General features: G+C 46.5%; 2 protein-coding genes across 7 annotated transcripts in view; one reads left to right on the forward strand and one right to left on the reverse strand.

Annotated features, from left to right (window-relative positions):
• Positions 1-1,478, reverse strand: part of LOC136009639 (UDP-glucuronosyltransferase 1A1-like) — a 28,575-nt gene extending 27,097 nt beyond the window's left edge. Inside the window, exon 1 of one of the 2 annotated variants that reach the window (XM_065669681.1) lies at positions 544-1,478. In XM_065669681.1, the coding sequence (XP_065525753.1) occupies positions 544-1,449 (906 nt within the window). In that variant the 5' untranslated portion in view covers positions 1,450-1,478. The remainder of the gene's footprint in view (positions 1-543) is intronic. The other variant, XM_065669675.1, reaches the window with a different exon arrangement.
• A 5,553-nt stretch (positions 1,479-7,031) lies between these two features.
• The window catches only part of USP40 (ubiquitin specific peptidase 40), a 61,405-nt gene continuing 49,012 nt past the window's right edge, over positions 7,032-19,424 (forward strand). For 3 of the 5 annotated variants that reach the window (XM_065669687.1, XM_065669683.1, XM_065669686.1), the window contains exons 1-10: positions 7,032-7,109; positions 9,617-9,831; positions 10,182-10,249; positions 11,400-11,513; positions 12,777-12,941; positions 13,365-13,511; positions 16,573-16,716; positions 17,647-17,775; positions 18,665-18,766; positions 19,110-19,217. In XM_065669687.1, coding sequence (XP_065525759.1) covers positions 9,633-9,831; positions 10,182-10,249; positions 11,400-11,513; positions 12,777-12,941; positions 13,365-13,511; positions 16,573-16,716; positions 17,647-17,775; positions 18,665-18,766; positions 19,110-19,217 — 1,176 coding nt within the window. In that variant the 5' untranslated portion in view covers positions 7,032-7,109; positions 9,617-9,632. Of the gene's footprint in view, positions 7,110-7,138; positions 7,360-9,616; positions 9,832-10,181; positions 10,250-11,399; positions 11,514-12,776; positions 12,942-13,364; positions 13,512-16,572; positions 16,717-17,646; positions 17,776-18,664; positions 18,767-19,109; positions 19,218-19,424 lie in introns of those variants that run through there. The other 2 variants (XM_065669684.1, XM_065669685.1) reach the window with 2 other exon arrangements.

Genomic DNA, 19,424 nt, shown 5'->3' on the forward strand with positions numbered 1-19,424 from the left:
TCTTTCACCTTTTCACAATTTGAGATTAATTTTTCCCATTTCATCATGACATTTATGTTTCAGTGTGATCCACAAACAGACATAACATAAATAGACATAACATAGACAGACAGTTTGGAAACCATATGTCATAAAACCACAACCAAAGCAAATTAACTGACTTTGCTGAGCCTGAAATGAAAACCAAAAGCCAATTCTCAGAGCATGGTCATTAGGTTTAAGGTCAGGGGAAAGAAATAGATGTCAGACTCCATGAAAATGAAATCAAAACCTGGTTAATGAATAATATACAGAAGATGAATGGTAGATGAAGCCCATTTTATGTTGGACTTGTCAGAAAATCCCTATTAATTCACAGAAGTTATCTGCCTCCATCAATGTAATTTGATTTCAGCCTGTGGAAAACAACTGCAAAATCCTGGTTAAGTCATTATAAATAAATAATACGAAAGAAAATAAAATACATCAACCCCCCTGAAGTTCCAGAAATGGCATTATCACATTTCACTGCAAATGTATGATTTGGAGGTATAAAAACCATACCTTAGGCAGTGGTTTCCTCTGAGCGCAGTTTATACCTCCAATAAAGACCATATTGGGCATCACAGGTCTGACGTACTCAAACACAAAGTCAAATCTCAGAAGCCAAATGGAAGCAGAGTCCACGAGGTCTATGAGGGATACATCTCTCTGAAGAACTTCAGAAGCAAACTTTAGTGCTATTTCATAGAAACCGTTACAGTACGCAGGCTCCAGGAGGTAAATCAGTGCATTTTCCACTCTCTGGAAGAAAGTCATTTGGTCAGAGTTGAAGGTAAATAGCCTGGGTATGTAGGACAGAGGACTTGGACACCGTGGAGCATCATAGTGTAAGTTGCAAGGAAATCCTCTCATAAAGAACACATATGGAAGAGAAAAATATTGAGCGAGCAGTGGTCCACACATAAAGATGGGGTCTGTTAGGAGAGCATCAAATCTGCTTTGATTGATGTACTGAAGGAGCTCCTTGTTGCTGAATAGGTTCTTGCATTGAGTAAACAGTAGTTGGAAAATTTGTACTGAGTTGTTGTAAATTGCTAGGGTATTCAGTGGGAAAGGCAGGTCCTTCAGGTGAGTGGCAACATACTCAGAGAAGCTATTATCCAAGTCTTCTAATGTGTAAGACACTGGGAATGCTTTCACTGTGTAGGCCTGTGCCACTCTCATCTGCCAGCTCACTTCTGGTATAAGCACGACCACTTCATGTCCTCTCTCGCTGAGCTTTTCAACCAGTGGCCGCATGCTAAGCCAGTGACTTCCATCCATGGGCAATACCAGCAGCTTCCCTCCATCTGAGAGGCCAGGAAAGAGGAGGATGAAAATCCAGGCACAGCAAAGCCTCAAAGTCATGTTCCTGTGGTCAGAATAAGGACCGGGAAAGTCTTTTCCTTCAGGCTGTAGCTTGAACATGCTTTTGAAGAAAGCTGATGGGTTTATATGCTGAGTTGGGCTGCTTGTCATAGTCTGCTAGTTAATGATTTACTGCTTTGGATTATGGGCTGTTTGGGTTGTTTTTCTTTCTCATGATTTGTGAAGCCAAGTGCAGTGACTCCTGTGCTGAGTCATTGAAGCTTTTATGTTCAAGGGAGAACTAGCTCCTCAGCACACTAGTAGGATTTCCTACAGCTCTCTTTATCATCGATGCAACCTGTCTTACACCTTGGCCAAGACTAAGGGAGGCAGGTTGGGTGCAAACAGCTCTACCACCACAGTAACAAATGTAAACAGCCTCAAGGAATTTCATAGATGAAGCAAGTCTGAGCTAGCAGGAAGCTCCAGAGTCTACAATGACACAAAGAAGGGACAATGAATGAGGCTTCATAGCTTTAATGCAGTTCTTACACAGCCTATGAGGTGGCTCGCAGGCAGCTGAAAAGTCCTCACCACTTGCTTGTACATCAAGTAGAGGCCAGATGTAAGACATGTACTAACTGTGTCTTGATGACTGCTACTTCCAGTATGGCTTGGACTGTTCAATAGAAGCTTGGGAGTGAGCCCAGCTATTGGATCTGACTTCGCTGAGGAGCAGCTTCAGCACAAGTGTGGGTTTATGAGAGCCATCAGCTTCTCAGTAGAGAAACTACTGGAAAAGTATCAGAGAGCAGATTTCTGTCAGCATAACTTTCCAGAAATCAAATGTCTGAGCTTCAGAGTAGGGGGAGAAGCTCTGAGGTAAAAATGAAACAAATACCCTCAGAATCTTTGATGTTATTATAAACTGTAAGGAAAAAACGACAAATAACTAAATCATGTTCTTTCCAGGTTTATAGAAAATGCATTTCCAAATGAGCATTGGGAAAGGAGCAGTTAGCAACCAACCTTTTCCACAAAAAAGTTAATCTATATATTTTGTAATGGCTACCTCCCATTTGCTGCAAAGGGGTAAGCAGAGAGCTGGCAGGGACACATCCTGCCCTCCTCTCCCTTCTGCAGCAGGATACACTTGCCATCCAAACCTTGCACTGCACTTATGATAGTGAGTGCAAAGGCAAGCCCAGGTTGGGTGAAGTTAATCAGTACCTTAGAGGTGTTTCTGAGTGTTTGAGGGATTGCCAGTAGCTCCCTGAGCTGGCTTGGTTATTTGGCAAGGGCTTCTTGATGAGTTAAACTTTGCTGGTTTCAGGGGAGTGCCAGATAACAGTTGCAGGTAACCAGTGCAAGAGGAAAGGAACAAATGAGTAGCCCCAATGGAGTGGGTCTGTGCTGGAAGGCTGCAGCAGGATCGAGGGATGCTGTGTCAGCAGAACTGCTGCCTGTGGGTGTGTGGCCCTGCTGGCGTGATTATGGATTCATAGTCTCATAGAATGTTCTGGGTTGGAAGTGACATTAAAGATCATCTGGTTCCAGTCCCCTTGGGGTTTTGGGTGAGGAGAAGCTCCCCATGACCAGGCTTCAGTGTGTGCTTGGGCCCAGAACCCTGCCTTGTGCTGGGCTGCATCCTCAGAGTGTGAGCAGCAGCTCAGGGAGGGGATCCTGCCCCTCTGCTGTATGAGGGGGAGACCCCCCCCCTGCAGCCCTCATCCAGCTTTGTGGCAACAGCACAAGAGGGACGTGGAGCTGTTGGAGCAAGTCCAGAGGAGGGTATGGAGATGATGTGAGCTCTGCTCTGGAGCCAGGCTGAGAGAGCTGGGCTGGGTCAGCCTGGAGAAGGCTCCTGAAGGGGAGACCTTAGAGCAGCTCCAGTGCCTAAAGGGGCTCCAGGAAACGTGGAGAGGGGCTTTGGACAAGGGGCTGTAGGGACGGGACAAGCAGAATGGCTTTAACCTGCCAGAACAGGGGAGACTGAGATGAGCTCTTGGGCAGAAGCTCTTCCCTGTGAGGGTGCTGAGACGCTGGCACAGGGTGCCCAAGAAACCCTGAAAAGTGAACAGAAAGTGCTAGGGAGCTCATGTTCAGACAAGGAAAAGTTCCATCTTCATCTCAGGAAGAAGACTTTACATCTGAGCTGTTGTAAAGGCCCCAGCCTTCATCTAAGATCGCTCATCACCAACTCTCACTTCCTCCTTGTAGAAGGACGAGAGTGCAAACACTCCATCCTGCTGCAGCCCTCTGCCACATGGCATCTCTGCTGCCACAGCCCCTCACTGCCATGGGAGATGCCCCTCTCCACACCCCACAGTCTCACACAGCACTTTGCAATAGGCAGTGCTTGAGGGGGAAGGTGCCACAGAGGAGCCCTCACCCTTCTGGAACAGTTTTCCCCCTCCCTCTCCTCAGGGACCGGCAGGCACAGCCTGAGGGACCCTGGGCACACAGGGCAGGGACAGGTAGTGCCTGTGCCCAAGGTGGGACAGGATGGCACCAGGGAGCGAGTCCCACAGAGAAGCCCTTCTCCCCACAGCATCCTCCTGCTCCTACATCTGCGCATCTGTCAGGCCACACACAACCCTTCCCCACTGCAGGCCTCTCTGTCCATCACCATGACAGCGGGTTGGGGTTGTTACAAAGCACCTTCTGCCCTGTACCCTATGAATACAGGGACCCAGCAGACATCAGGCAGTTGCTGAGATCCCGGGTCCAGCAATGACGAGCAGAAAGAGGTTGGTGCCAGCGAAAAGAGAGCTCCCAAGCCATGTCTCAAGGGGCAGTGTTTTTGATGCCCAAGCCAGGCATGAAGAGGAAGAGGTCGGAGACGGGAGGCAGCACCCATTGTGGCTCTGATGGTGCAGAGCCAATGGAAGTAGACCAGCCTGAAGACCAGGAGCAGCCGATGGAGGTGGATCCACCTAAGGATCAGGAAGAGCCCATGGAGATCGATTACCCCACCATCAGGAAGAAGTGAAAGACCAAAGGTAACACCAAGAAGAGCCCATGGTGGTTGCTCTCCACAACACCGAGGAGAAACCTTCGAGGTGGATCCACCAAAAGATGAGGAAGAGACCATGGAAGTCGATTCCCCCACCATGAAGAGGAAACAAAAGACCCAAGTTAACACCAAAAAGGGCCCATGGTGGGTATTCTCCACAACACCGAGGAGAAGCCGTCGAGGTGGATCCACCTCCCAGACGAAAAGAGCTCACAGCGCTGCATCCACCGGCAGCCAGAGAAGGACCCATGGAGGTGGATACACCCAATGGCCAAAAAGAACCCATGGAGCTGGATCTACCCGAAGCCAAAGAACACCAGAGAGGCTGGTTTACTCCCATTATGTCAGGCCACACACAACCCCTCCCCACTGCAGGCCTCTCTGTCCATCACCATGACAGTGGGCTGGGGCTGTTACAAAGCACCTTCTGCCCTGTGCCCTATGAATACAGGGACCCAGCAGACATCAGGCAGTTGCTGAGGTCCGAGGCCCAGCAACAACGAGCAGCAAGAGGTTGGTGCCAGTGAAAAGAGAGCTGCCAACCTATGGCTCACAGGACTGTGTGTTTGGTGTCCAAGCCAGTCATGAAGAGGAGGAGGTGCAAGACGGGAGGCAGCGCCAGTTGTGGCTCTGACGGTGCAGAGCCAATGGAAGTAGACCAGCCTGAAGAGCTGGAGCAGCCCGTGGAGGTGGATCCACCTAACAATGACGAAGAGCCCATGGAAATAGATTCATGCAACACCAGGAAGAAACGGAAGACCTGAGGGAACATCAAGAAGGGCCCATAGTGGCTATTCTCCACAACACCCAGGAGAAGCCATCGAGGTAGATCCACTGAAAGATGAGGAAGAGCCCATGGAAGTCGATTCCCCCACCATCAGGAAGAAGTGAAAGACCAAAGGTAACACCAAGAAGAGCCCATGGTGGTTGCTCTCCACAACACCCAGGAGAAGCCATCAAGGTGGATCCACCAAAAGATGAGGTAGAGCCCATGGAAGTCAATTCCCCCACCACAAAAAGGAAGTGAAAGACCCAAGTTAACACCAAAAAGGGCCCATGGTGGGTATTCTCCACAACACCGAGGAGAAGCCGTCGAGGTGGATCCACCTCCCAGACGAAAAGAGCTCACAGCGCTGCATCCACCGGCAGCCAGAGAAGGACCCATGGAGGTGAATATACCCAATGGCCACAAAGAACCCATGGAGCTGGATCCACCAGAAGTCAAAGAACACTAGAGAGGCTGTTTTATTCCCATTATGCCCTGCCTGGCACCATTCTAGGCCTCCTGACCTTGACACCCAACTCTTTATTGCCTGGCTTGGGAAGCTACATTAGGAAGACAAAGAAGAATAAAGATGTTTTTCTCTGTTGTTATTTCACTGAGCCATTGAATCCCAGATGCGTACAGTGCAGCTCAGATGTGTTCTTTCTGCAGGGATATGTTTATTAGCCATGTCAGACTTGCATCAAGGAACCCAAACAGGGGTCAGCTCAACAGAGACTGGTGACTGAACCTACTTACAATGCAAACAGAACCCTCAAACACCACAGCCTCTGCCTGTCCAGAGCACCCCATGGGAACAACACAAACCCTGACAGGTAACAAACACCTTCCTCTTCATGAGCACAAAGGCTGCTGGGTGCCAGGAGCGTTAAACCTATTGAGGCACCATGAGCACAGGGAAAACATGGAGCTGTGGGAATGAGTCCAGAGGAGGCCACGGAGATGCTGCGAGGGCTGGAGCAGCTCTGCTCTGGAGCCAGGCTGAGAGAGCTGGGCTGGGTCAGTCTGGAGAAGAGAAGGCTCCTGAAGGGGAGACCTTAGAGCAGCTCCAGTGCCTGAAGGGGCTACAGGAAAAGTGGAGAGGGGCTTTGGACAAGGGCCTGTAGGGACAGGATGAAGAAGAATATCTTTAAGGTCCCTTCCAACCCAAACCACTCTGTAATTCTATGATTGATCTATATCCCTGCCTTTGTTTTCCAGCAGGGCTGGTGACGGTTGGGTAGGTTGGAGGTTGGAGGACGGTTGGGCTGGTGGACGGTCTCCTCGTGAAGACGAGGCCTCAGTGCCATGGGTCAGTGGTGGCCTTGCCAGTGCTGGGGAACTTTGGACTGGATGAGCTTAAAAGGCTTTTCCAACTTGGTTGAGCCTATGATTTACTGCTGTGGGGAGAGCATAGGTGCAGCCTGATTCTGGTAGGACATGCACTGGGGTAAGATAAGAGGACATCTACTGTAGGAAGTACTGAATGTTGGTCCCATCTGTACCAGCCTCATCACTGCACTGCAGCAGGAGCTAGCCCGGTCCAGGCTCTGGCCGCCTAGACAGCGCAGGCCGCAGGGTCTCCATGGCAACCTGTTCCCCTCCATCCCTCTCTGTGACTGCGAGAAACTACAACTCCCAGCATGCCCCTCGGTGCAGCCCTTCAGCCGGCAGGGCTACACTACGACTCCCAGCAGGCTTTGCGCCGCGGGGCCACGTTGCCGGACGGTCTTAGCTTCACATCGGTGCTCGTGCTCGTGCTCGTGCTCGTGCTCGTGCTCGTGCTCGTGCTCGTGCTCGTGCTCGTGCTCGTGCTCGGTGGTTTTTTGACTCCCGGTGTTGGAGGGACTTTCGGTCTGTAGAAGGGGAGTGGCGGATAGGCCCTGGTACTTGTAGCCCCGGAGCCTCTCCCGTCCCGGAGTGCTTTGCGCGGCGCCACAACAAAGATGGCGGCGGCCGCGGTGGTGTGAGCGGGTCTGGTTCTAGTGCTGGCGCTGAGCGGTGAGTCTGCCCTGGCCGCGGAGCGGGGGCCGTGCTTGGGAGCTCCAGCGCTGCGGGCCGTAAGCACAGGACACCGGTCCTCAGCCTCTCGATGGGACCGGTGACACCGCGAAAGAATACTGGGCCCAGCTCCTAGGGGTGTTGGAGAGCATATGGGAGGTCGAGAGAGGAGGAGGAAGCCGGGTGTATTCAGCCTGCAAGCAGGAAGCCGAGGGGGAGACCGTGCTTCCTGAAAGGAGGATGTAGTGAGGTGGGTCTGGCCCTTCTCCCCGGTAACAAGGGACAGAAAAGACGAAACAGGCTCAAGCTGCACCAGGGCAGGTTTAGTGGAGCTTAGGATCAATTCCTTCCCCAGAGGGTGCTCAGGCATTGGAACAGGCTGCCCAGGGCAGGGCTGGAGTCACCGTCCCTGCAAAGTGCTCACACACCATGGAGACAAGGCCTCAGTGCCATGGGTCAGTGGTGGCCTTGGCAGTGCTGGGGAACTTTGGACTGGATGGGCTTAAAGGGCTTTTCCAACCTGTTTGAGCCTATGATTTACTGCTTTGGGGAGAGCATAGGTGCAGCCTGATTCTGGTAGGACATGCACTGGAGTAAGATGAGGCGTGCCAGACCCAAGTTGCAACACAGAAGTTTCCCATGAGAGGTAATGAATGTAAAGCAGGGACTTAGGGATCTCCTTATGTTGAGTTATCCTAACTTTGGGGAGGGCAAGGCCCTATTAAACTATGTGGTGTAAGTTATCCTAGCTTTGTGATCATGTTGAACCAGAGACATCATCCAGAGATTGGTTCTAATTTGTGTATTGTTTTTAAGGGAAGGAAGCTGTTGGCAATGCTTTGAAGATTCAGGAATAAGGAGTGAGGGAGGATTTGGCACTGTCCTGCTGAAGTGGTTCTCTGGAGTGGTGGGTGGGTAGGTGGGTACAGCAGACTGTCAGTTCATTGCTGTCTCCTAGATACGTGCGTCTTTGTAGTGAATGAGCCTATTGGGAAGAAGCTGTTGTGCATTCCAGTGGGGAAAAATGGGAAGGGTTATAATCTTTGAGTGGTTAAATGACACCTTCCACTAGACCAGGTTACTCCAAGCCCTGTCCAACTTGGCCTTAAGGAACTTCTTAATGTTCATAAGAAGTATCTCCAGTCATGTTGTTATGTTCTGTGGGGCTTATAAGAGGACATCTACTGTAGGAAGTACTGAAGAAGTGTTCTAGAACAAGCAGAGTGAATCCTGCCATGCTTCTTCATAGTCAGCTGCTCTGAGCATACCCTTTTGCCTAAAAACTTCTACTTGGGAAGGACTAAATGTGCTTAATGTAATGCTATTTTATACAAAGAGTTTTAGGGTGTCCTGTGTTCATTTGTAGCAGTCATTTTCCTCCTTCTTAGTAGCTGGTGCAATGCTGTGTTTTCAACTTCAGCCTGAGAACAACGCTGATAACACACCAATGTTTTTAGTTGCTAAGTTTTGCTTACTCTGATTAAGGACTTTTCAGTCTCATGCTCTGCAGTGAGGAGGGGCACGGGAAGCCAGGAGGAAGCAGAGCCAGGACACCTGACCCAAACTAGCCAAAGGGGTATTCCATACCACAGCATGTCATGCCCAGGATAGAAACTGGGGGCAGTTACCGGGAAGGGGTAGATCACTAGTTGGGTCAGAGGAGGTAGGTAAGGATAATGGAAGATAGGGGCAAGTTCAATTGTAGGAATGAAAATGTCTTGGGAAGAAATGTCTGAGTGGACTATGATAAAGGTCTGTAAAATTGCCAATGGAGTGAGGGTTAATAGGGGAATGACTGTTCACTGCTTCAAGATAACTTACTGGTTACACACTGCTAATGCAAGAGCTACAACCATATGAAGTTATGGAGGGCTCAAGTACAAACCAAAATGGAACTGGCTTTGGGAGTCCTGGTACATGTTCAGAGTTTTCAAAACTTCCAAAAGTGACTGGAAAAACTTCCATAATAATTAGTGGCATTGCATTTCTGGCTCAACCATCTGGAAGCAAAGATAATATTTTCATAGAAATAATAAAAAATACAGTGCTATTTTTACACTTACCTTATGGCCAGTAGTAGGGACAAATTACTCGTGCACATAGATTTGTTGAGAGAGTGGTTGAGTGTGAGGAATTTGCGAGGCTTTATGCACCTTTCCCGCAGGGAACAGGGCAACTTGAACACTAGTTAATGCTGGATGTTTAGAAGGACCTGTTGATTTTGCTGTCTGTGATTTTACTGATCCAGACTGAAAGGTGATCTATTTGCTTCTAGTTAAAAGGCTGTTCAGGCCTGTGCTGACATAAATGACATAAATTGAATTCACCCCTTTTTTGTTAAATTAGTGCATGCTTTTGTATGGATCTGACGTTATTTTTTTGAATGAATAGAATGAGATGAAACAAATTTTTCAGTCAGGGCTGAGAGATTCATCTTGGAGTATTAGAGATGGGTGCATTCAATTGCCTTTTTTTTACAGTAAACACATTATTTTATATTTTTAAAGGACTCTTGCCTTCACAATGTTTGGGGATTTATTTGAAGAGGATTTTCCCTTTATTTCCAACAATCATTGTGGGAAAGGGAAGAAATCAAAGCCCAGAGATTTCGAGCCTCCAGCTCCCAGGGATTTCACCAACCTAAGTGGTATCAAAAACCAGGGTGGGACCTGCTACCTCAATTCCCTTCTGCAGACCCTACTTTTCACACCTGAATTTCGAGGTAATGTGTCCAAACTGGTCTTAAAATAAGGTTGAAATTGATATTTTACAGTGGCTTGCATTAGTTAATGATGAAGAAACACTGCAAACAGAAAGGTTATTGCTGTCTGTTAAGTGTTGTTCCTTTTTCTTAATGCAACCCCTCATTCATGAGAAGATACTTTGCCATTAAACAGATTCATGCTTAATTCTGCTTGATTGTTGTAGCTTGAACCAGTTGCAAAGTTGAATGATGTCCAGAAATGTTAAGTATTTCAGTTGCCAGAAATGCTTGGCAGTTAAAACACAATAAATCTCTAAAGAGGGGATATTGTCTTCTTTTTAAATAGGCATTTTTCTTTCCAATTGCAGAAGCACTCTTCTCTCTAGGACCTGAAGAACTTGGGACTCTGGATGACAGCAGTAAACCAGATGCAAAGGTATTTAACTTTTTATTGTCATTAGCCACAGCTGAATGTTGATTCATAGCATCACTGAGTGGTTTGGGTTGAAGAGAACTTAAAGATGGCCCAATTCCAGTCACCTGCCACAGGCAGGGACACCTCCCACTAGAGCAGCTTGCTCCAAGCCCCTGTGTCCAACCTGGCCTTGAACACTGCCAGGGATGGGGCAGCCACAGCTTCTCTGGGCACCCTGTGCCAGCGCCTCAGCAACCTCACAGGGAAGAGCTTCCTAAGAGCTCATCTCAATCTCCCCTCTGGCAGGTTAAAGCCATTCCCCTTGTCCTGTCCCTACAGGCCCTTGTCCAAAGCCCCTCTCCACGTTTCCTGTAGCCCCTTTAGGCACTGGAGCTGCTCTAAGGTCTCCCGTTCAGGAGCCTTCTCTTCTCCAGGCTGACCCAGCCCAGCTCTCTCAGCCTGGCTCCCTCGGAGATACTTGTCACCAGTTTAAATAAAAATCTAACCAAATAGTATGTGCAGCCCAGATGCCTGCACTGAGCCTCTCTGAAGGTTTAACAGCTCACCTATGCACCAAGTGGAACAGGACTGGAATTTAATCCCTGTTTCAGAAGTGTTTCCTAAAGCTGATGACAAAATCTCATTCCTTAATTCTCATGTTAAAGTGATGCAACTGGTTGCTCGGAAAATGTATTTCTTTGCAAATCCAAGATAGCTACAGGGAGCTGATCAATGTGACATTAGCTTGTGACGTGAAATGTTCTCCTTCCCATCTCGTGTGGTGTTTGTGTCCCACCAAACCCCTTACTGACCAAGGAGTAGCATATATTAAATCTGTATGTCATGATGCCTTGCAGCTCTGTTGGTGGGGTTTCCTATTATGGCAAATGGCAGAGAAAGTTGTCCTTTTTTTTGCTATGGTGATGAATTTAATCCTTGCAGATCTGCAAAACCAATTTTCCATGGCTGTATTTGGGTGAGTATGGTGAAGCACTAGATTTTTGGGAGCAAGCTCTGATGTTTTGTTCTGAGTTGAGTAACCTGTGTTCTAAAAGTAATAGACAGTGATGGTTTATTACATGTTTTGTATGAAATGACTTTTCTCTTTATTGAAATAAGGGTTTGAGGACCCTTTTTCATCTCTTGGCTATATTTTGGGTTTTGTTTCTAGGTTCGAATAATTCCGTTACAACTTCAGCGGTTATTTGCTCAGCTTTTGCTCTTGGACCAGCAGGCTGCATCTACAACAGACCTTACAGAGAGCTTTGGCTGGAGCAGTCATGAGGTACAATCACCGTCTGTGACACCAGCACTGAGAACTTCTCCTGAATGAAGATTTATTTTCTTTTCTAAGTCTAATATTTAAGAAATATCTTAGAATACTTCCGGTTGTGCAGATAGCATTGAATTGTATATATATGAACAGTGTTGTATACTGTTGTATACACATAAGTGGGAACTGGATTGAGAGCAGCCCTGAGGAGAAGGACCTGGGGGTGTTGGGTGGGGAGAAGCTCCCCATGACCAGGCTTCAGTGTGCGCTTGAGCCCAGAACTCCTCAGTGTGCTGGGCTGCACCCCCAGAGCGTGAGCAGCAGCTCAGGAAGGGGTTTCTGCCCCTCTGCTGTGCTCTGGGGAGACCCCCCCTGCAGTCCTGATCCAGCTCTGGGCAACAGCACGAGAGGGCTGTGGAGCTGTTGGAGTGAGTCCAGAGGAGGCCATGGAGATGCTGTGAGGGCTGGAGCAGCTCTGCTCTGGAGCCAGGCTGAGAGAGCTGGGCTGGGTCAGCCTGGAAAAGGCTCCTTACGGGGAGACCTTAGAGCAGCTCCAGTGCCTAAAGGGGCTCCAGGAAACCCGGAGAGGGGCTTTGGACAAGGGCCTGTAGGGACAGGACAAGGGGAATGGCTTTAACCTGCCAGAGGGGAGATTGAGATGAGCTCTTAGGCAGAAGCTCTTCCCTGTGAGGTTGCTGAGGCGCTGGCACAGGGTGCCCAGAGAAGCTGTGGCTGTCCCACCCCGGCAGTGTTCAAGGCCAGGTTGGACACAGGGGCTTGGAGCACCCTGCTCCAGTGGGAGGTGTCCCTGCCTGTGGTAGGGGGTTGGAACTGGATGAGCTTAAAGGTCTCTTCCGACACAAACCATTCTATGGAGTACATACCAGTTTACAGTGAGCAACAAAAGAAATTTAGTGTTAGATACAATTTCAGTAGCTTTTCCTTTGTGTTTGTACAGGTTATTATTCAACAGTAATTAGGGGCTTTGTCCTCAAATACTTGAGATTCTTATCTGAATTGAACTTTGTAACTCATTTTAGGGTTTAGTCTCAATCCACCCAAGTGAAAGTGTCCTGTATGGGTTGTAGTTTATGTTCTTGTAGCAACTCAAGCGTATCTAAATTAAGAATAACAATAATAAAGGTAGCAATTTACTACTCAAGGAAGTAAATGCATTGGTAGTCATTGTGGCAGCTGTCTTTGTCACACTTAACATACTTAAGCAATAAGGAAAGCAGATCACACTATTGAAGTAGTTTCTGTTTCATCCTGCAGGAGATGAGGCAGCATGATGTGCAGGAATTGAATCGGATCCTCTTCAGTGCTTTGGAAACATCCCTTGAGGGGACTTCAGGTCATGACCTTATTAACCGACTGTACCATGGGATTGTTGTCAACCAGATTGTGTGTAAAGAATGCAAGAACATCAGTGAGAGACAGGTAATGCCACACAATGCTGCAGGAGAGGTTTGTGTTCAGTCCCTTGAAGATCCTTTCAAAGTTCTTGGGGTTTTAGACTCCAAAAATCAGGACATCTTTCTTGAGTGTCACTGGTGGCCTTGTTGAACCTGGGTGCTGTGTATTGGTTATGGCACTGTACACTTGAACACATGACTATTATGCATGACTTTAAGTCTTGGCTGGCATTTTCTAAACCACCTACATCAATCTGTGACTCAGAGGTGACAAAACAAGTGGTGTTGCATCTTCTGAGTTTGCAAGCATTGCCTTTAGTAGACGGAGTTAGCAGAGAGCTGAACAGTGAGGTAACAACAGTAGCGCATTTCTTTATAATCTTTTGTGCTTCCTGTAATTTAAAAAAAGGTGTGTTTTACCTTCTTTTTCTCTTGTACTTCTGCATAGGAAGATTTCTTAGACCTAACTGTGGCAGTAAAAGGTGTTGCTGGCTTGGAAGAGGCCCTGTGGAATGCATATGTAGAAGAAGAGCACTTTGAGAATGAGAACTTGTATCGATGTGGAGCCTGTGATAAACTTGTTGAAGCTTCCAAGGTAATGCACTGGTGATTCTCAATGTTCAGTTTGCTAACAGGAATTCTGTTTCCATTGCTGTGTCTGGCTTTGGGCATTGCTTTGACCATTTCAGAGCTAAAAGATCCACTAGAGCATAAAGAAAAACTTAAAACAGATCAACATAATGAAAACCAGGGAAATTCTCCCATTTGGGCTCTTCATGAGAGAGGAAAATAATGAACAACTGTTGCTGTGCACAGGGAAATGGGATCTGTTGATCCAACCATTGCCATCTTCCCCTGACACTGAACAAGTTCTTCCAGTGATAAAGTAACTCTTTAGTAGGTGTTTTCAGTATCTTCTGTAGTGCTAGAGCCTTCAGGTGGATAAGAATGCCTTCATGCAAGGGAACCTTCCGGCTCTTCTAATGTGTAAGATGCTGTGTATGTTTTCACAATGTAAGCCTGTGCCACTCTCATCTGCCAGCTCACTTCTGGTATAAGCACCACCACTTCATGTCCTCTCGCTGAGCTTTTCAACCAGTGGCCACATGCTAAGCCAGTGACTTCCATCCATGGGCAATACCAGGAGTTTCCCTCCATCTGAGAGGCCAGGAAGGATGACGGTGAAAATCCAGGCACAGCAAAGCCTCAAAGTCATGTTCCTGTGGTCAGAATAAGGACTGGGAAAGTCTTTTCCTTCAGGCTGTAGCTTGAAGGAAGCTGACGGGTTTATATGATGAGTGGTCTGCTTTGTGATTCACTGTCTTTCCCTTCTAGTGAATGATTTATTGCTTTCATCTGTCCTTGGGTATGGGTGAGATCTGTTGGTTTTGGGTTGTGTTTTCCTCATTACTTGTAAAGCCAAATACAGGGACCTGTCCTTTCCTGTGCTGAATCATCAAAGTTTTGTGCTCAGTGGAGAACTGTTGACCTGGGAAAGCTTCTGATGCTTGACACTTGCTGACATTGGTATTCTCCAGAGGAGCTGTATTTGTGACACTTAGTGCTTTGTGAAGTGGTGGCCTGGCTGCTAACACTGGTAACTGTCTAGATGCCAGTGCAGCTTGCAGCATCCTGGTGCTGACAGCTTGGCCTCTTTGTTGGTTTACAACAGTTTGGACTGGTTTCCCCAACACAATCATTAAAGACTTCTTATGTGACTTGTCGTCTGTCCCCTTAGCCAGGGTCAGGGAAGGGCAGCCTAATGAAAGCTTTATGGGACTTGTAGGTCTTTGAATTGCATTTATGCAGAAAAAGTGGTATTTGGTTTCCTTCTGTGCTAGTTTTTCATGTCATGGCCTTTTTTCCTATTGTTCCCACTATTTTTTGTGAAGTGAAAGCAAGCATAGGCTGTTAGTGCACTCTGCCTTCCATATACTTTGCCCTCTTCACAACAAGAAAGCTCTTTGCCGTCCTGCTGGGATTCTTCTGCAGAAGGATGAGTGCAATCCAAACCTTGCAGCCCTCTGGATGCTGGAGTGGGTGCGAAGGCAAGCTGAGGCCAGGCAAGTTAATCAGTGACTCATGGCTTGGTTGCAAGTGCTCGGTTGGGTTAAACTTTGCTGGGTTCAAGGGAGCGCAGGGTAAGTTGCTTACCTCTTACATGTGCTCATGCAGTGGGAGCTCCGAACTTGGGTAGGAAGCCACATAGCTGGGGGATGCTGAGGTGTGGATGGACAAGGTCAACGGAGAGGAGCTGTGCTGAAAGGTAGGATCAGGGAGGAGGGATGTTGTGTCAGCACAAGTGCTGTGTGTGGCTCTGCTGGTGCAGTGCATGTGATCATTGCAGGCTCTAGTGATAAGAAGGTACTCTGGCAGCAGGTGAGGTGCCAACTGGGTCATTCCAGGCTTGTTGGCAGCATTAGGAAGCCCAACAGTGTGCCCACCTGCCCACAGCTAGCCTGTTTCAAAGGCAAAATGGCCCATACCAACCCACTCCATTCATCCCTCCCTGCAGTACTCTGTGGGTCTTTGGATGTTATTCTTCCCCCTTTTTTTGTCTTGGCCGCTAGAGATACAAGTTTAAGAATCTCATGTTCCAGAATTGATCAAATATCTATGGTACAGTCTGATTTTTCACCCTAAATTTGGGAGAACTTGCAAAATCCTTTGTTGCCAGTAAGCTCTGCAATGTAGTCTTCACAAGTGATGCAAATGGAATACCTAATTCAAGAAATTTCTAATATGTATGTGTATTCCTGGGAGGCTATGTCTCTGCAAATGGAGGGTTGGTTGGAGACATTGGAAGGGCTTAGAAGTGTGTTCACTGAATCCACACTTACATTCAGAGGTGATACAAGATGGTTGGTTTCATTTCACACCAAGGTTCCTTATGTGCTAGTGCCTGAAGTTATTTGATCTCGGTTGATGTTTTTCGATATTAAAAGGGATTATGTGGGCTTTCCTGCCTTGAAGGTCCTCTTCTATGTAAATGAACTCTTAACTCTTGCTTGGTTGCTCTGTGCCTGGCTGTAGTGACATTGTGGGTTCAGCTTGGCCCTGAGCACTGTCAGGGATGGGACAGCCACAGCTTCTTTGGGCACCCTGTGCCAGTGCCTCAGCACCCTCTGGCAGGTTAAAGCCATTCCCCTTGGCCTGTCCTTACAGGACCTTGTCAAAAGCCCTTCACAGGGAAGAACTTCTTCCTAAGCTCTAATGTAAACCTTCCCTCTGCTAGTTGGTGGCAGGGGCTGGGAAGGTGCTATTTACTCCAACTTCACAAACTCAGGGGTTTGAGGCAATTGCTTCTTAGGGAAGATCCAAGAAAATCCTCACACCAAAAACCTGTGGGTTATGGAAATAGAGTTATTGAGTAGAATTTCAGCAACATCCTCCTTCATTTTCTGTAGCAGGATAAAGGATAGGAGTGGTGATGACCATTTGAGGAAGTTGTAAGGCTTAACAGAGGGGAAAGATCTGCACTGCTTTTAGGATATGTAGTTGGGAGGGAAATTGGAATAGAGAATTGAGAAGACATTTTAAAACTGAATACACTGCCTTCTTGTAATGAAGCTTTGTTAAAGAATAGCTAGGCACAGCAAGGTGGAAACCTTCTTTTGTTCTGAGTGTGCTGACAGTGTGTTTAAATTGCTTTCCAGTCTGCTAAGCTGCGTAAGCTGCCACCCTTCCTCACCATCTCCCTCCTGAGATTTAACTTTGACTTTGAGAAGTGTGAGCGATACAAGGAGACGAGCTGCTACACGTTCCCCAGCCAGATAAACCTGAGGCCTTTCTGTGAGCAGGTTTGTAGGTTACATTTGTTGGAGTTTCTGTATACTCAGCTGGGAACTAATATCTCAAGGTCAAGTTCTGTTTTAGTTAGCATTTTGTCAGGGAAGGGTATTTGAGAAGCTTTGTGGGCTTCTCTGTGCTTTATTCTAAATCTTTGGAATTCCAGTTTGTTTTCAAAAGGCAATTTTCTGACTGAGTGGGAAGTACCTTGTAGTTATGTGAGGGGAAAGGGTGTAATCATTACTTAGAGGTTAATCTGACATTCCATTGAAAGGAAGTTTATCACCTGGAAATGAAATCCAATTGTTTTTTGTATTGGCATTGCCTGATAACATCGTGGAGAAATTTAGCTATGTTTTACTATGGTTTATGTGCTTGGAGTTATCTGATTTTTCTGAAGGATCTGTCTTTGCATCATATCTCTGTATTTTGATTATAAATAGAGCTTTAAAGTATAGAAAGTATATACTTCATGAAGGCACTAGTATTGAAAAAGACATTTTCTTACTGAGATGTTGCAGTACAAGCTTGCAAACTTCTGTGTTTGCATTTGAGGAAGGTCTTTCCCCTCTATGTGCTTTGTGTATATAAATGTGTTGCTTGTTTTTCTGTAGTCTTTGCAGCAAAATAAGCCTGGTTTAGAGCCAGCAGGTTGAGGCTGCAATTTATTTATTATTTACAGCAATATGTCATTCTTTTAAATCTTGAATTTCCAATGTTGTTCAGAATCATGCTTAGAAGGTTGCTTAAGGAGCCTGTATCTTGGTCCGTGCTTTGTGTCAGTCCATACTTGTGTTCCTCAGTGCTGAAAAGCCATTTCAATCTGCGCATGCAAATGCACCTTGAGAAGTACCTGAAGCAATGCTGATGGTGTAAAAGTGGCCTTGTGTGAAAGACTTACTGATGTGTTATTGTTACTGTTATTGTTTTTCTTTTTAAAGACTGAAATGGATGATTCAGAGTACATGTATGAGCTCTTCTCTGTTATTATACACAAAGGTGGCTGCTATGGAGGACACTATCATGTTTATGTCAGAGATGTGGATGAACTAGGAAACTGGCAGTTACACGTAAGTCCTAAAGGCTTTTTTTTTTTTTTTTTTTACCTTGCTTGATAGATCTTATTTTTCAGAAAAGCATTAAGAGGTAATGGATGAAGTGTACATCCAAATAATTAATATTTGAGTGAGGCATTTGGTCTCTTCCCTCATGGAGAAGGCTCATTTTGCACAGTATGCAATGTCTATCAAGATTTTGTTGCAGACTGTAGCTTTCTGATTTGCTGAGCTGTCTCACATAGAAATCATGGAATCACAAAGTGATTTGGGTTGGAAAGGAGCTTAAGATCATCCAGTTCCAACCCCCTGCGATGGGCAGGGACACCTTCCACTAGAGCAGGTTGCTCCAAGTCCCTGTGTTCAAACTGGCCTTGAACATTGCCAGAGATGGGGCAGCCACAGCTTCTCTGGGCACCCTGTGCCAGCGCCTCAGCACCCTCACAGGGAACAGCTTCTGCCTTATCTCCAACCTTGAACTCCCTCAGTTTCAGTTTGAACCCATCACCCCTTGTCCTGTCACTACAGTCTCTGGTGAGGAGTCCCTCTCCAGCATCTTTGTAGCCCCCAGACACTAAGGACACCAGAATTGCACACAGTGCTGCAAGGCAGGGGTCTCAGGCTCAGTTTTTCCTTCCCACATGAATCCTATCTTTACTCAAGACCAGCACAGTTATTGTAGTGGATGACTCCAGATGCCTGTTTGTAAATATCACAAATGCTCTTTTTTTGTTTAAGAGAATAAAAATAGATTCTTAATGCCACAATTCAGTCCATAGCAGGTGGCAGAGGCAGCTTATCACAACTGCTTCCTACTCTGAAGTTATGTCTGCTAACTTTAACAGACTATAATGAACCCCCAGTCCTTGCATTTGAAACAACACTATTTGTGAGTCTTTTACAGGAAGAAGAGTATAAGGTGATTGAAGATAAGGCTTTAAAAGATACTGAAAATGCCAAAGAAATAGAAAATCCATTGGCAGTCTTAAAAGGGATTTTGTCAGAGGTATGGTATGTAAAGAGTGTACTCTTTTGATAGTGGGGAACCTAGGAGGTGGTGGTAGTGTTCGCACAAGTGGGCACGTTTATGTGTACATAACTCTTCAGAACATTGTGAAGCATATGAAACTTGTAATTTAACCTGCTTTGATGCTATTAAGTGGTTCTTCATGCACTAAAGGGCCCTTTTTGAGTATTTAAGTGCTTACCGAAGCTGTTGCAAGAGGTGATGTGACATTGGCTTGTTAACAAACAAGACTGAGTGAAGCACTTCAGAACTGGATACTTGTGTGTAACCCTTGGCTTTTGTAGCCTTTGTTATCCTCATTTTCATTTTTTTTTTTTTGTAGGAAGAAGCTAAACAAATTCCTGTGGATCAATTGGGGCAGAAATTATTGGAGAAGAAAGGGGTGTCCTGGAATAAGAAGTACCGAAAGCAGTATGGACCATTACGAAAGGTAATGTGCATGTATGTGAGTTTCTTTTGTACTCTTAAGATAACTTTCCATTTCTATTCCTATTTGAATAGTAGCAGGATGATAATTGCAAGTCTGATCCTTGGACTAGCAAGATAGAACATGTGTAAAAGAGGTCATTCTACTCTGCTCTTGTGAGACCCCACTTAGAGCACAGTGTGCAGTTCTGATGTTCTCAGCATAAGAAGG

The sequence above is a fragment of the Lathamus discolor genome, chromosome 3, assembly GCF_037157495.1.
Source record: "Lathamus discolor isolate bLatDis1 chromosome 3, bLatDis1.hap1, whole genome shotgun sequence".
Classification (NCBI taxonomy): Eukaryota; Metazoa; Chordata; class Aves; order Psittaciformes; family Psittacidae; genus Lathamus; species Lathamus discolor.